Here is a 15,693-nt window from a genome sequence, read left to right on the forward strand (position 1 = left end):
AGGTTACTCGGTCCTCCAAGACATGAAGCTTCTGAGTCGTGACAACTACACCTTGGTGACGGGGTCTCCGAGGGACGAGTCCAAGGGCTCGGTGACACTGGCCTCAACCAACAACAAAATCCTGCAGCAGCTTCTGGTCATCCCCGGGCAGCAAGTGGGCTCGTACTTTGGGAACAGCTTGGCCATCACAGACCTCAACAACGACGAGTAGGTCGAGTAGTAGTTGCCCTTTCAGACCTAGTTACTTTGATTCAAAGGGGTTTGGCCCTCGATATATTAATAATATTTGGCCTGTTTCCCCCCCTGCCGCTATTGTTCCAGTTGGAAAGACCTGATCGTGGGCGCCCCGTACTACTTCGACCGATCCAAAGACCACGGCGGGGCGGTCTACGTCTACATGAACGAGAACGGGTCGTTCCGGAAGGAGCCCAGCATGGTGCTGAAGGGGCCCGTCAGCTCCGCCTTTGGCTTCGCACTCGCCGCCATCGGAGACGTCGACCAAGATGGATTCCAAGGTTTGTTCCAGTGTGTTTGTTTGTTTATTTGTTTCGGCTTGTTATGTTTTAAATGCCAGGAAGTATGCCCTTGAGAGCTACAGGCATGTTACTGTGTCATTCTTGTTGACAGTGTTTATATATATAGCAATGGCCTTTTTATTGTAATATTGAAGGATCTATGTATGAAAAAATACATAGATAAATACATAGAAAAAATACCCCCCTCCCCCCACCCCACACACACATTACATGCCAATAAAAGGTTGGAAGTCTATTATTTGATTACTAACCCTGTCTTTCACAGACTTTGCTGTAGGAGCCCCATTCCACGAGACGGGGAAGGTCTACATATGGATGGGAAGTAATGAGGGGATTACAGAAAAGTACAGCCAGGTAATAACCACGTGTATCACAGTAGAGACTGGCCACCATGTCTATGGTACGGCCACACTGAACGCGTTACGCGCGTAGGATTACGCGCATGAACTGTTACGCGCGTGGGATTACGCACTTAACTTCTGTGTCACAAAAATGGTTGAACGCGCCTTACGCGTTCAGTGTGGCCGCACATTTTATAATGCGATATTTTATTTGTGTCTTTGTCGCCCCCTGCAGGTTATTGAGGGAAAATCGGTAGGCGATGGGAACTTCAAGACCTTTGGCTACTCGCTGAACGGAGGAATGGACATGGATGACAACAGCTACCCAGACCTCCTGGTCGGATCAATGGACGACCGCATTGCACTGCTCAGGTAGAAGAAGAAGGGGAAATATTAATTAATATCTTATTCATTAAAATCCATAAAAAAAGAGGAAATATAGGGAGTCATCTTTTGGTGTTATCAGTTATTAAGCACAAATAAGGATGAATGAAAAGTGAAATAAGGGCATGCTATTGTGAACTATGATAAGCCAAATCAAATGTGTTTTTTGGAAAGGTTATTCAACCCTTTGTAAAGATATGTGGGGGTTCAGAAACACCGGTAAGAACTTATCATGAACTGTTCTTTGTGTCTGAAAGCCTGATATGGTTCTCATGCGAATGTTCTATCCTGTATATGTATGTCAGATACAGCAATGTAATACCTAATTATAATTGTGTGTGTGTGTGTGTGTGTGTGTGTGTGTGTGTGTGTGTGTGTGTGTGTGTGTGTGTGTGTGTGTGTGTGTGTGTGTGTGTGTGTGTGTGTGTGTGTGTTAACAGAACCAGACCAGTCATCCACCTATCTAAGGAATTCACTGTGCAGCCGAAGATTGTCGATCCCACTAAGTGTAATAACAATGGCAAGGCCTGGTGAGATGTGACACAGATTACAAAGCTTTATTCATCATATGCTCATGCATCCACATAAAATGTCTTCTGTGAAATACTAGTACGGTGGACCCAAGTATATAATGTAAAGAAATGTATGTGAAATAAATATTTGTGCAAGGAAAATACTCTTTATAATGATATAAATAAATAAAATAATTCAATATTATGTAAATAAAAAATATTATAATTATTTATTATATCAAAATTCCTGTTAAGGCAATTTATCTGTACCGATGACGGCATAACATGTGCTGATAAAATGCCCTTGGTTTTATTGCAGTATTAGAGCGAAGGTGTGTTTCTCCTACACTCTAAGCAACGGGAACAAAGGCTTACAGAAAGAAGTTGGCAAGTATTCTGAAACGTTTTGATCATCAGAGCACGGAAAAAGATATCCATTTTAACTTTTACACTGACCTTGAATGTACTCTGACCGCCGATCGTGTTTTCACTTCCTGTAGTGGTGAGGTACACCATAGAGGCCGACATGGACAGGTGGAAGACCGCACGAGTTTACTTCCGCAGCACCAAAAATGCAACCTACACAGGCTCCATCTCCCTGAGCTCCCCTGACCAGAAGTGTCAGAAACTGGAGCTCAATGTGATCGTAAGTCCTGAACACCACTATTTTCCATCTTTCACCCTCACTCCATCTCTCTCTCTCTCTCTCTCTCTCTCTCTCTCTCTCTCTCTCTCTCTCTCTCTCTCTCTCTCTCTCTCTCTCTCTCTCTCTCTCTCTCTCTCTCTCTCTCTGTCCCCCTTCCTCTTTCCATGTGTCTGTCTCTCTTCCTGTCTGTTTGTGTCTCACTCTGCGTCTCTCTCTCTCTCTCTGTCTGTCTGTCTGTCTGTCTGTCTGTCTGTCTGTCTGTCTGTCTGTCTGTCTGTCTGTCTAACTAAACACTTCCACACAATGAAAGTACTAACTTAATTTCATCTAACATTGTACACTGCAAACAAGTCTAGCCCTGGCCCTGCCCTTACTGAACCCCCTCCTGCCTCTCCAGACGACGGTGAGGGACAAGCTGGACCCTGTGGTGTTCGAGCTCACCATGGCGCTGCAGGAGCTGAAGCCCGACCCGCAGGGGCTGCAGGACCTGGACTCCTTCCCCATCCTCAGCCAGGAGCAGAAGACCACCCAGAGAGCAGAGGTCCGGAGAGCCATGAGCCCTACACATGCACGCATGCACGCACACACAAACCAACGCACGCACGCAGACACACACACAAAGTAGTGATGTGCGGGTTGATCCAAAGTGCGCGGTCATCCGCTGTCACCCGGGGGTTACGAGTCTTTGTTTGAAATTATTTGTGGGTCATTTGGGGGTGAGTCAGTGTGAAATACGAAATGTTGTATCCTAATATTACCAATAGGCTAAGATTCTTATTGAGTTTATTCAAACATCATCAAACATAGCTGGATATGTTTTGTGTACCGATTTCACCACGCAGCATCACATGATGCAATAATGATGCAAATAGTATGTGTGACACGATGGACATATACTTAGACTTATTTCTGAAAGGGCATACTGCTTCAAAACGATGGCCGTGTGCATTGGTAAAATCGCAAATCTTCAGCCTTGTCTGTCCCTCTGTCTGAGGGACAAGCGAAGCAGGCGAGCTGCAGCCCGGTCCTTTCTTTTCTATGGCGCTTCGGCCCTTCGGCTGGACTGAGTCGTGGTACCAAGGTAATACGGGCCGACGTTCCGCACGCTGCCAGAACCTCGTCAGGGTCTACGACTGTCGATCGACTGCTAATCGGCCGTCACGAAACATCTCACCTTGACCTTTGACCTTGATGCTACTTCTCAGCCAACGTTTGGCGAAGTGTTGTCTGGGAATGTCCGAATGCGGTCCAACAGAAGCGCGAGGCTTATCGTGGTGTAACGCGGCAAAACGTGTTAGTGTGTATGGTGTGTCTAATGTCGCATTTCACTGTTTGCGTCTTTCTGCAGTTCCACTTCCATAAGGAGTGTGGCTCGGACAATAACTGTGACAGCAACCTGCAGCTAACAGCAGAGTACGCTCCTGAGGACACGGATAAACCTTACCCCAGGTGAGTGTGTGTGTGTGTGTGTGTGTGTGTGTGTGTGTGTGTGTGTGTGTGTGTGTGTGTGTGTGTGTGTGTGTGTGTGTGTGTGTGTGTGTGGAGCACAACATGTAACCACACCTGTCTCTCCCTGAGGCTTAACAGAGTAAATACATCAAAAGTGAAACAAATGAAAGAAAGAAAATAATAACAACTAACTAACTAACCTGTGTGTGTGTGTGTATCTGCGCGTGCGTGCTTGGGCATGCCTGTGAATGTGTGTTCGGTGTGCGTTTGTTCTGTGTGTGTGTGTGTGTGCGTGTGTGTGCATGTGTGTGTGTATCCAGAAAGGACCTGGACCAGGTGCTGCAGTACGACAGTAACGTGAAGAAGGTGGTGATCCTGGTGGAGGTGACCAACCTGCCGGGAGAAGGCAAGCTGGCGGAGGACGCCCACGAGGCCATGCTCAACATCAGCATCCCCCAGTCGCTCAGCTACTTCGGCGTCAGGTTCACGGTACAGCCACTAGGGGGAAGCACCTCACTTACAATCTGAGAGTGGAACGAAAGATCAGTACAGACGTGGCAGTTCTACATTGAATTTCACCCTGGGCGAGCCATGTTTTATTATAACAATATCAGTGAAAGACAAACTTATATTTCTCAATTGCAAGAAAGTCGAGGTGTGACTGACTTTAGCCCACTAATTCCATTTACTCTAATTCCATTAGAGTATTGCTCTATACCAGGCGTGTGCCATCCAAATAGGCAGGTGGGGCAGCGAACTACTTGCAAAAGCTAGAAAAAAAGAATGCTCCTAAAAAAAAAAAAATCCTCCTCGGTAAATCCTGTTCCAAGTCTATTTTTAATAATGTCATTGTCACATTAACTATCTATAGTTTCTGTAGGCTGTCCGACTATTTTTGGTCTATTGACATCAAATTTTGGATGATGTTGGGCGGCGATTCTAGCTGAGTTTAACGTGTCATGCAATGTTGGGGCAGGGCAGCTCAGCGATCGCGTTCCTCCGTATGTCTATCACATAACCCTGCAGGCTTCAATGAGGATTTCAATCCGCACTCACAGTGGATCCCCCATTCCCCCCCTTGTCCGTTCCATTCGGGAGACCCAGAGGTGTAGTGTCCCCCGCGCCCCCCTGGCCTTCCCCTTCTCACACAGCTTCTGTGCATGGCTCCTTCTCAGCAAGCAGGGGTGCCTGCACTGCAGCTACAGGGGGCTCCAAAAGCGGGCCCGTGCCCTAAACCACCACTGAGTACAGATGACTCTGTAGATAGTGATTATGGAATGTGAACACCCTGATTGGCTTAGGATACAGCCAATGAGGCTCAGTGAATCAGCAGCGCTAGGAGAGTAGAGTAATATTAGATATCACAATTTGGCCGAGATATGGCGAGGCGTGGCTAGGCCATATGGTGGATGGACTAAACCTCAATTTTGTTTTTTATGCCAATAGTAACAATAATCTTCCTAGACGGATGAAAGTCCGTCTAGGATACCACGTCTTCAAATATAAGTTTTAGTGCTATTATATTGTCTGTTCATATACAGACAATCGTCGTAGTTCCTTCACATTATTAGTTTCAATATTATATTTATTTTTAGTGTGTGTGTGTGTGTGTGTGTAAGAACTACGTTGAGGTGCGTTGTTAAACAATGTCGACCTTCTTTGAGACGCGTGTTAACGTTTTTCATATTCTCCTCTGTCCCGATCCAGGAGGGCCCAAAGGGGGAATGTAACTCAGACGGTCAGGACTCTGTGATCTGCGAGCTGGGGAACCCACTCAGGAGCAATGAGCGCGTGAGGACCTTAAAGACTCTTTCGTGTCCCAGTGTGAAACGTGAATTTTTTGTACTCATTTGTTCTCATGGTCAATGTCCTCGCTTCTCGCCAACAGGTGAAACTGCGGCTAATTTTCCAGACCAGAGACATCGACTTGTACACGCGCGAGATCAAGTCGCTACTGCAGTTGTCAACGTACGTTCCGACACAAAGTTTAGATGTTCCAGAGACATGTTTTATACCTTTCTCCATCTGAGATTAAACATGGTATTGTTGTATTTGATAGTTATCAATAGGTTGCATACCAATAGCACAGTTCATATTGAATTCAAACCTTTAACGAAAATGAACGTAGTTTACACTTAGTTATATTTCACAGATTCTTTGATTGATTGATTGATTGATTAAGTCAATCAATTAATCAATTGATTGTTCCATATTCTTCAGCTTAAGGGCCATGAAATAACCTCCACAATTCCTAATGGGTGCCTCTGTGGTATAAACAGTTGTGATTGTATCTGGTACAAATCAGCCTCAGCTCTGTATAAGTTACTTGGACTTGGAGCGACCCCTTGACCTTCCTGCAATCATAAATCAACGTCCCATGTTATTTACCCAGTGGTTGTGCATGTGTTGTTCTCCTCAGGCTGAGCCAGCAGAGCGATATGCATCCCGTGGCGGTGGTGCTTCTGGTGGAAATCTCCATCCTCACCTCCTTTAACATGTGAGACCTGCTTCCTCTTCCATGGTGGACCTGTTCTTTCTGTTTGGAGTTCAGTGTCATGCTCAGAAGCAAGACTATTTTTAAGAAAAACGGGAAGGTACAGGCTGTGGTTGTGAGGATTGAGGGACGGGCCTTGGGTTCTGAGGCTGGGGTCAGGGTCTTGCCCGGGCCTGCAGTGCCATGTAGCTCCCTTCCTATCTCTCTGTGGTCCATATGCCTGAAGACTCAAAACCTTCTGCTCACAAGGGGATGTGGACAGTAGAATGTCTTAAGGCTGTACATTCCTTAATTTTCTATTATTACGTACATATTTAAATAGCCATTTTGCTTATTTATGGACACACCGATAGAAAGACAGACAGGGAAGTGGGTTGAAAGAGACGGAAAATGAGGACCACATCTTCGGAATCCAACCTGGGTCGCTGCGAGGCGTGTTTCCTACGTGGTGAGGGCAGTGGTGGGCTGTAGCGACCCGGGATCCGTTCCCACACGTCATTCCCCCTCTTCTTCAACCTGCCCGCTGTATACCCCAGACTGGCTCTACTTAAAGAAAACGTTAACTTCAACGTCAGAGTTATTTTCATCCTGGAGGCTTTGGGTCTGCGGTAGATTGCAGGGCAATGATGGCCCCCTCGAACCAATGTCTTTCCCTGACACATGCCCCTTGTTTCCAGAGAGAAGCCGCACGTCCAGGTCTACTCCAGCGGCGAGGTGGTGGGCGAGTCGGCCATGAAGAAGAGCAGTGACGTGGGCAGCCTGGTGGAGTACACCTTCAACGTGAGTCACCCCCCCCCCCCCCCCCCCCCCCACCCTGTGCTCTCTCCCCAACTACGTGGACCTAGACCACCTTTGGAGTGTGTGTAAGTGTGTGCGTGTCCTTGTGTGTCTGGGTTTGTGTGAGAGTGTGTGTCAGTGTTTGTGCCTGTCTGGTTGTGTGTGTGTGTGTGTGTGGGGGGGGGGGGGGGGGGGCTGGTTATGTGTGTGTTTGTGTGTGTGTTTGTGTGTGTATGTGTGTGTGCATGCTTGTGTATGTGCGTGTGTGTGTTGGTGTGTGCATGTGTGCGGGTGTGTGTGCGCGCGAGTGCCTGCGTGCTTGTGCCCACACACGTGTCTGTGTGTGCTGCCATGTGTCTTGTGTATGTGCGTGTGTGTGTGTTGGTGTGTGCATGGTGTGTATGTGTTGGTGTGTGCATGGTGTGTTGTTTGTGTGCATGTGTGTGTGTGTGTGTGTGTGTGTGTGTGTGTGCGTGCGAGTGTGTGCTTGTGTGTGTACCCATACATGTGTCTGTGTGTGCTGAGGGAGCCCTGGTTTTTAAACCATGAACCGCACCCTATATTTATCCATGTGTGTCTTACCGTGGGAGGTCTAAATATTACATGGTAGAACGTCTCCAGTGCGTCGATGCGTCCCGTAGTACTGCAGGAATACCTAGAGGTTATTCAGGGTCAGGGTGGTTCCAAACCACAGGATTGCATGCCCTTAACTACACTACAATGTATTACTAGTAGTAGTAGTAGTAGTAAGAGTTGTGTGTTATTGCTCGATGAGCTGCCTACAATGGCCCATGTCTCTGAATGTTTCCCTCACCTTCCCCACTCCAGTTCGTTATTTAATCCTTTGTATCTGCCAGAAAAAAATTAATTAGTTGTACAATGGACCCAGGGAACCGGAGCCTCAGAGGCGGGACTTATTCTTCAGAGGTCTATAGAGAAGTGTTGCATTTCACGCACCTTGGATTGACAGTCAAGATTGATTCCCTGGCTTAACCTATCAGGGAAGAGATGGTTGGTCCGAAATTAGCCGGGCTTAGTCCAAAATTGAAAATGTCTCGTATAGAGGCAGGCTTCATCAAGTCTAAACAGATATTCTCACAGCGCATTTCCCTCACTAATATCTAATATATGACTAGGCTTTTGCTAGCAAATTACTCTCTTATAATAGCTCTTAAATCATACAGCAGATTTAATCACATGCAATTGATGTATTGATGACATGCATTGACCTCTCATGGCCACTAGGTGGAGGTGCTGGGACCGAGCGTGGGCACCATGGGGACGTTAGCCATTGAGTTTGAATGGCCGATTGAGGTGGAGAACGGCAAGTGGCTGCTGTACCTCACCGAGATCGTGAGCAACATGAACGGGGCGTCAGAGACACACTGCTTCCCTCCCGGAGATGTCGTCAACCCCCTTAAGCTCAATGTAAATGAACACTCACTCACTCACTCACTCACTCACTCACTCACTCACTCACTCACTCACTCACTCACCGACAAACACCCAGTGAAAGCGTACACTAGTCCTTCAAATGGAATATTCGCAAACATACTCAACCTCCCTGTAATCATTATCCTACATTAAAAACATGCATACTGAAACTGAAAGTTGTATCTATTTCGACCATTTCATTCTTAAAATTCTAGCAGTACTGCTCCTACCACTAATACTTGTCAGAACCTCAATAACATTTGGTCTACACACAATTTCCTGTCTGAGATAAATAAAGCTCATGTTATTCAAACCTATCTTTTATTATACACAAACAAATAAACAAAACACACAGTGAAAACCTAAACAAACAAACCAACAAAACACACAGTGTAAACCTACAATTTCGCAAAGTACTTAAAAACAGCAAGTTGGTATTTGTAGTCTGTTAGTGAGGTCACATACACACGCAAATGTTGCAACCTAGAAATATAACCTATCCAAATGGGATAACTTGTTTATCGGAAGTAGACGTATGACCTGGAACGTCTTCAGGGGTGGTTCAGGAATGCGGGGAAAAAAGGTGGACTTAAAGAAGACACATGGTGTAAGAGTGCGGCTGCTTGGTGAAAACCTTTAAAAGATATATATGCAGTCTGGGGAGAATAAAATTGTCAAACTAAAGAAGACGGAGTCGTTCTTTCAAGGATGCAACACAAACACACAGAGTGAAAACATACAATGGCAATTTTCTTAAAAATATAGTTGGCGTACGTGCTTATCCTCACTGTATGTGTAAACACACACACACACACACACACACACAATGTAAAAACATACACACTGAAACTGAAAGTTGTATCTCTTAAAGTTAATCTATTTCGACCATTTCATTCTTTAAATTCTAACAGTACTGCTCCTACTACTAATACTTGTCAGAACCTAAATAACATTTGGTCTACACACAATTTCCTGTCTGAGATAAATAAAGCTCATGTTATTTAAACCTATCTTTTATTGTACACATAATTACATATATTGTTATATCTGAATCATTCAAGGGTGAAATTGAATTGCCCTCGAATGATGGAATTCTTCAAGAGTTCTTGTAAAAGTTCATTTTAATTGCTATGTGAAATAGATATAAATAGGGGACAAAAATCGCCAAAAATAAAAGCTTGAAAACGTATAATGTTTATGACAGCAGCAGTGTCTCTGACCCACACCCACTCTCGAGGATAGGATGGGCGTTGAACTGTCACACACACCGAAAAATGACACACACACACACATACAGGTCCTGGTGGCCAGTTCACACAGAGTCACAACTTATCTGGTGATGTTTTAAAAAACCACGCTGGTAATAATGTGTGTGTGTGTGTGTGTGTGTGTGTGTGTGTGTGTGTGTGTGTGTGTGTGTGTGTGTGTGTGTGTGTGTGTGTGTGTGTGTGTGTGTGTGTGTGTGTGTGTGTGTGTGTGTGTGTGTGTGTGAGCACTCTACAATAGTCCATAAAACAAACTGAACCAACATAAAGTTTGCAGAGCTTGGTCTTGTTGGTCACCAGTCAAAGTGTGTCGCCCCTTCTCCCTCCTCTTGGCTCTGCTCCCCTTCTGCGGTAGTTATGAACCCCAAACTGCCTGCTTTTAAAGATCAAGAGTGTGAAAACCTTTCCTCTGCCAGACGCCCGCGCACATGCAGAAGTAATATTTAGAAACAATCCTTTACTGTGCGGCCAGACACCAATCTTACTCACACTGCCTGAATTAGAAACGCTACGTTTGCGGTCGTACTTATAGACAATTGAGGGGGACGAGCGGGGCTATTTCGGGGGCCAGGAGCCGTCATGTCTTTATCAAAGCCAGTTATTACAACAAGCCACGGTGATGTAACGTCTTTTGCCTTCTCTCCTCCCCCACCACCACCACCTCCACTACTCTTTCTATCCTTCCTTCCCCAGCTGACGGAGGAGAGCAGCAGCCGCAAAAGGAGCAAGAGGCAGACGCTGGTGCTGGGAGACCCCAGGACCCCCTCCGCGGAGCCTCCGGCGGTCGCCACCCTGTTCTCGCCACGCAAAGACACCGTGACCCTGGTGAGGCAGGCGCCCCGGCCCACGTTAGCGTACGGTGACCCGGCAACCCTGGTGGTGAAACGGTGTCATGACGACGGTGGTCAAAGTCAAAGGGCTTTATTTATAGTAGGCACGGTGGGACCCAGGGTCGCGCCGAACAGCGACATTTATTATGGCAAGAGACAATAATAAGAGGAGATCTTATACATGTAATTATGCAAATAAGGTCAAAGAATATTAAGAAATATACAGGATAAAAAAATTAATACGACCGCACATGCGTGTCATTTTCATTGTCAAGTATAGATCATAATTCCAGATACTACTCAAAATAGACAGCAGGATAGTCTAGTGGATGAGGTCCTAAAAGCTTAAGGGTTCTGGGTTTGATTCCCAATGTCCACAACAGACATTCAAGTATCCTTAACCTGAACCTGCTCATCATTAGGATGTATCTATGCTTCCACTCAAAGATTCTACTCAACGACGGAGTGGTCATAAAGAAGTGACGTAAACTGCTCTATAAATCAAGTATTTTTTCTCTTATTTCGTGTTGCGATGATCCCTTCTTAGCCTTCCTTCCTCATGCCGTCTTCCTGTGTGTTTGCGGTGAGGCAGGACTGTGCCACGGGGACGGCGCGGTGCGTCACCTTCACCTGTCCCCTCGTTGACATGCAGACCGAGGCCAAGGTCACCGTCCGCTCCCGTGTCTGGAACAGCACCCTGCTAGAGGTCAGGGGTCAAACCACATGAAATAATCACTGTTTCTTTGTTTTTGATTGTCAACACCGTCGTTTTACATACTCAAAGCAGAGCAGTGTCCAATGAGAGGCTTAACGGTAGACAAAACCTTGACGTACAGTCGGTGTGTGTGTGTGTGTGTGTGTGTGTGTGTGTGTCTTCAGGACTACTCCAAGGTGCTCAGGGTCAAGGTGAAGGGAAAGGCCACCCTCAAACTGATCACAGACAAGACCACCATCAAGATGAAGAGCACCACCGTCGAGGTGAGTGTGTGCGATCGCATCCGGCAACGTGAACACGACCACATCCCGCGGTGGGCGATCACGCCCGTTACAGGAGGAGACCCCGTGGTGACGATAACCCGTGTCTTGATGTCCCGTTAAGTTCTCGGTGGACATAGACCCCGTGTTCGATGAGGAGGCCCCGTATGAAATCCCCCTCTGGATCTTCCTGGTGGCAGCTGGAGCCGGGGTTGTCCTTCTGGGAATCATCAGCCTCTTACTGTGGAAGGTATGAATACGGTTCATACTTACGGCCCCGCGTGTTGGGCTACTTGATTATTCAACGGAATAATAATGAAGTCATTAATGACTTGATGGTTTTACTTTGATTACATGAATGAACCATAAATTAGTTAGTTAATTAGTTAATGCTGCAATATGCATTTGCTAACATTTAAGTTGATATTACTGCATTAACTAATGTTAAACAATGTACCCATATTGTAAAGTGTTACCATAACAGGTGCATTATATTCGGGACACTTCGGAATATCCATGCACTGCGTCCAACGTTAGCGTTCAAATCCAACCATCGGCAAGATGTTTCCATGACAACAAAAGCAACAACAATGTTACAGATGACAATAACTTATGCATAACCATTGTCAATATCTTTGTTATAAGCGGAACAAACCACATATTGGAAAGTAACTTACGACGGGGGTGGTGAGGCAGCCGGGGAGGCCAAAGTCATCCAGGACATCCCATAATGGTTTTTTTAACACGATTGACTCAGGGTATCTCAATAAATACATTAGCTTTGATCAACGGCTGAATTCGAATACCTCAACGCTCAGCCCCCTCAAGTTAGCACCTAGCTCTCTTTCATATTCACGAGCACAGACCCCGCCTTCATCAGTATGTCGTCATGTTTTTGGCCAAGCATGATGGTTGGAGGTAGGTCATTAGGGCGATGGAGGACTCAGTGTGCTTTTCCTCGGAGCTCTAGGAAGGACGTCTCTCGCGGTCTTGATTTAAAGGATAAGCAGGTGGCAGGGTCTTTCCCCAAAAGACTGAAGGGTATAGCGCTCCCTTATGCAGCAGCAGCAGCTGCCATCATTCTAGGCCTCTAACGTCTTCACTCAACCCCTCCCCACCACCCTTCCCCTCCTCCCCCCTAGTGTGGCTTCTTCAAGAGAGCCAACCAGAGGCAGATGTACGAGGCCAAGGACCAGAAAGCAGAGATGAAGATCCAGCCATCGGAGACTGAGAAGCTGACCGAAGACTACTGAGACCCCCACCCCACCCCCACCCCCCCCCCCCCCCCACTCAAAGCCTCCATGATGGTGGGGGTGGTGGGAGGGAGAGTGGGGGGGGGGGGTTGGTACTGGCACACCACTTGGCGTCCCTTGGTATTGGAGCTACTCAGCTTCTGCTTCGCCCCGTTACTTTGGATGGTTGAAGTCTGTTTGGGGACTTACTGTATTTCTTCGGGGGACAGGCCCGCTTTGTTCGTCTAAAGATTCCCCCTAACAACTTTTTCTCTTCTTTGACTAATGCTGCTCCTTCCAGAACTTCTCCTGCCTCGTACGCCTATTCCAATCGTCTCCTTTTCTAACTCACTCCTCCTTGGCCCCTCCTAGCTTTCTGAATCTGTAACGTTTCGGCCGCTTCCACCCCTCTCCCTGTGTGGAACTCTCCGGATGTTTCCCTAACAGCCCTCTCTTTCTCTGTCTGTCTAACAGTCCCTCTCTTTCTCCCTGTTTCCTTCTTCTGTTTTGTGTCCCTGCACCCCGCCAGCTTGGGTTCTTCAAGCGGGCCGTCTACTATCGCATCATGCCAAAGTACCAGGGGGTGAGGATCTGCAAGGCAGACCGCTACAAAGGGTGCATGGGCTTCCCAGCCAGCGAGCCTCAGAGAAAGTACCTGATCACCAACTGGAGAGAGATACACCATTACTACTACTGACCTGTTTCTAGTTCTTTGCGTGGAGAACTCATGATTTATAGGGCAAGGGACCCGGACCGCTGAGCACAAGGGCCAGCTGTGTGAATAATGCCTATTAATTTTTGTCTTTTTTTGTTGTTGATTTAATTCTGTCCTTTCTTTTTGTGCAATATGCCTTTTTTTCTTTCAGAGATTTTAATTTGTTTAAGGGGTTACGCAATGCAAAACTGGTCTCACATTATGCTTATTTGAGCTTTTCATCTCTCCTTTTCTCCTCTCATAGTACTTCAGTAATCCCAGGTGGGAAATTCAGATTCTAGGTTCCTGTAAAGACTTGCATATCCCTTCTTCTTCTACAAATACTGACGTTGGCAGTTCTTGAAGCAGTTCAACTGGTGTTGTGGATGTGAATGTTGCGCAATGAGAACCACCTGCACAACATTGGTGACAAACCTCGCTCCCTGAAATAACCAGACATCTCTTATGTAATGAATCGGGAAAGACCAGAAACAGGTCATTCAAACGTTTTTTTTCTCCAGGGAAGACCGGTCTAGTAGCATGTGTTGGAAATAAATGCTTTATTTTTAATAGGGAAGAGTTACTTTGCAATGACTTCTTTCATTGCGTGATAAACCAACGCTTGCGGTTTTGTACAACGGAATGGGGATTCGTTCATGAGTTTAGGACGTTACGCTGCGTTCATTTGATTCTTTATGGATATTCCTGTATTGGTAAAGCCATTTCAATGTATATAGCACATTTACTTTCTTTTTTCGATCATTTTATTTGTTTCCCTCTCATCCTCTTTGGAACATTCACCGACCTTACCTGTGTACGATTATACGAGGTAATTTGCCTTGTTGATGTATTTTTTTCTCCCGATTCACTTCTTTTTTCTTTTGGGTTTGAATCTCACCTCGTGGTCAGTCTTTTGTGTGTTTTTTCTTTTTTTCTGAGCTGAAAGTGGTATCTGGGAAGCTTTTCTCTAAGCTGTCTTGAACTTTGACATCAAACATAAGTTCGATGTACTATTTTTGGTTTTTGCAACGAGAAACTGCCTTATTGTTTTTTATTTTTGTCTGTTTTTAATGTCCAGTTAATTTCATTTCCTAACCCTTAACGCTATAACCGAAGAGTATAGCGCGAAGAACAAAAAAAATAACTTTAATATTGAGGGCGCAAGCAGGAACGCCCAGGGCGCATCTTGCCAGTACGAAAAAATTGTATAGCTAAACATGAGCACATGTAAATGACTAATCCGAGACCCTCCCCCCCTCCCCCCCAACACTCCAATGACCAGGAATGTGAGAATAAGTGTGGCTGCTTGGAGATTTGGAACAAGCAGACATGTTTTGCGTCAAGATGGCAGGGGTGCACTTGAAACCACAACGGCTCTTGTGGTTATTTATTTATTTTACTGTTATATCTGACTCTTATCCACTGCATGGAGTCCTCCACATAATCGGATATATGGTATGGAGTCGCAACACTGGACTTAATCGTTGTGTGCTTCCAGCGATGTATTGATGAGTGACATTATGGTGACAGTGATGAGCTAAATGCAGTATAAATTATAGAATGCGGCAAAACATTTCTATCGGATGATTGAGGAATGATTATTGTGTAGAACGGTTTGAATGAAATGAATGCTATTGTTGTTTTTTCACGCGAGACTTTGAGATTGTCCCGGAAGAATATAAGTAAATGCAATGAATCAACAGGCCCGTTATGTGGTTGGACTGGGTCTCCAGAAAACTCCACGGTCAATTGTGTTCAGCCTGCAGCGTTGGAGAATGAAAAGAAAAACAAAATGTATCGCAGGAGAAAGACTTGTGGGGAGAAGGTGTAGGGTCTCAATCCCCCGGGAGCACAAAGGTCTTCTGTGGAGAGCCCCCCCCCCCCTCTTCTTTCTGATGGACTTGGTCGAGGAGAGAGTGAAAGAAAGAGGCTGTGCCCTAGGGTCAAGCCTAGGGCACAGACTCTTGTCTTACTGTATGTGTGTTCGTTTTTATTACTGTGCAGTTTCAACAGAATTCAAGAATTTGTAAAAAAAATAATAAAAGTGTATAAATGTATAGTCACTTCATGGTGTTTTTTATTCATGAGATGACTATTGTTTTGATGGTTTAAAAGGAAATGTAG

At 45.7% G+C, this 15,693-nt stretch overlaps 1 protein-coding gene across 1 annotated transcript in view; it reads left to right on the forward strand.

Moving 5' to 3' along the window:
• The window catches only part of itga3b (integrin, alpha 3b), a 32,277-nt gene extending 16,651 nt beyond the window's left edge, over positions 1 to 15,626 (forward strand). Inside the window, exons 6-25 of the mRNA XM_030339656.1 lie at positions 3 to 207; positions 322 to 515; positions 802 to 890; positions 1,113 to 1,249; positions 1,702 to 1,791; positions 2,093 to 2,160; positions 2,274 to 2,419; positions 2,817 to 2,960; positions 3,768 to 3,868; positions 4,189 to 4,357; positions 5,576 to 5,659; positions 5,757 to 5,836; positions 6,288 to 6,365; positions 7,040 to 7,142; positions 8,385 to 8,567; positions 10,532 to 10,663; positions 11,261 to 11,374; positions 11,548 to 11,646; positions 11,768 to 11,893; positions 12,786 to 15,626. Coding sequence (XP_030195516.1) covers positions 3 to 207; positions 322 to 515; positions 802 to 890; positions 1,113 to 1,249; positions 1,702 to 1,791; positions 2,093 to 2,160; positions 2,274 to 2,419; positions 2,817 to 2,960; positions 3,768 to 3,868; positions 4,189 to 4,357; positions 5,576 to 5,659; positions 5,757 to 5,836; positions 6,288 to 6,365; positions 7,040 to 7,142; positions 8,385 to 8,567; positions 10,532 to 10,663; positions 11,261 to 11,374; positions 11,548 to 11,646; positions 11,768 to 11,893; positions 12,786 to 12,896 — 2,453 coding nt within the window. The 3' untranslated portion in view covers positions 12,897 to 15,626. The remainder of the gene's footprint in view (positions 1 to 2; positions 208 to 321; positions 516 to 801; positions 891 to 1,112; positions 1,250 to 1,701; positions 1,792 to 2,092; positions 2,161 to 2,273; positions 2,420 to 2,816; positions 2,961 to 3,767; positions 3,869 to 4,188; positions 4,358 to 5,575; positions 5,660 to 5,756; positions 5,837 to 6,287; positions 6,366 to 7,039; positions 7,143 to 8,384; positions 8,568 to 10,531; positions 10,664 to 11,260; positions 11,375 to 11,547; positions 11,647 to 11,767; positions 11,894 to 12,785) is intronic.
• Positions 15,627 to 15,693: the final 67 nt, after the last annotated feature.

This window comes from Gadus morhua, chromosome 18 (assembly GCF_902167405.1).
Source record: "Gadus morhua chromosome 18, gadMor3.0, whole genome shotgun sequence".
NCBI classification, from domain to species: domain Eukaryota; kingdom Metazoa; phylum Chordata; class Actinopteri; order Gadiformes; family Gadidae; genus Gadus; species Gadus morhua.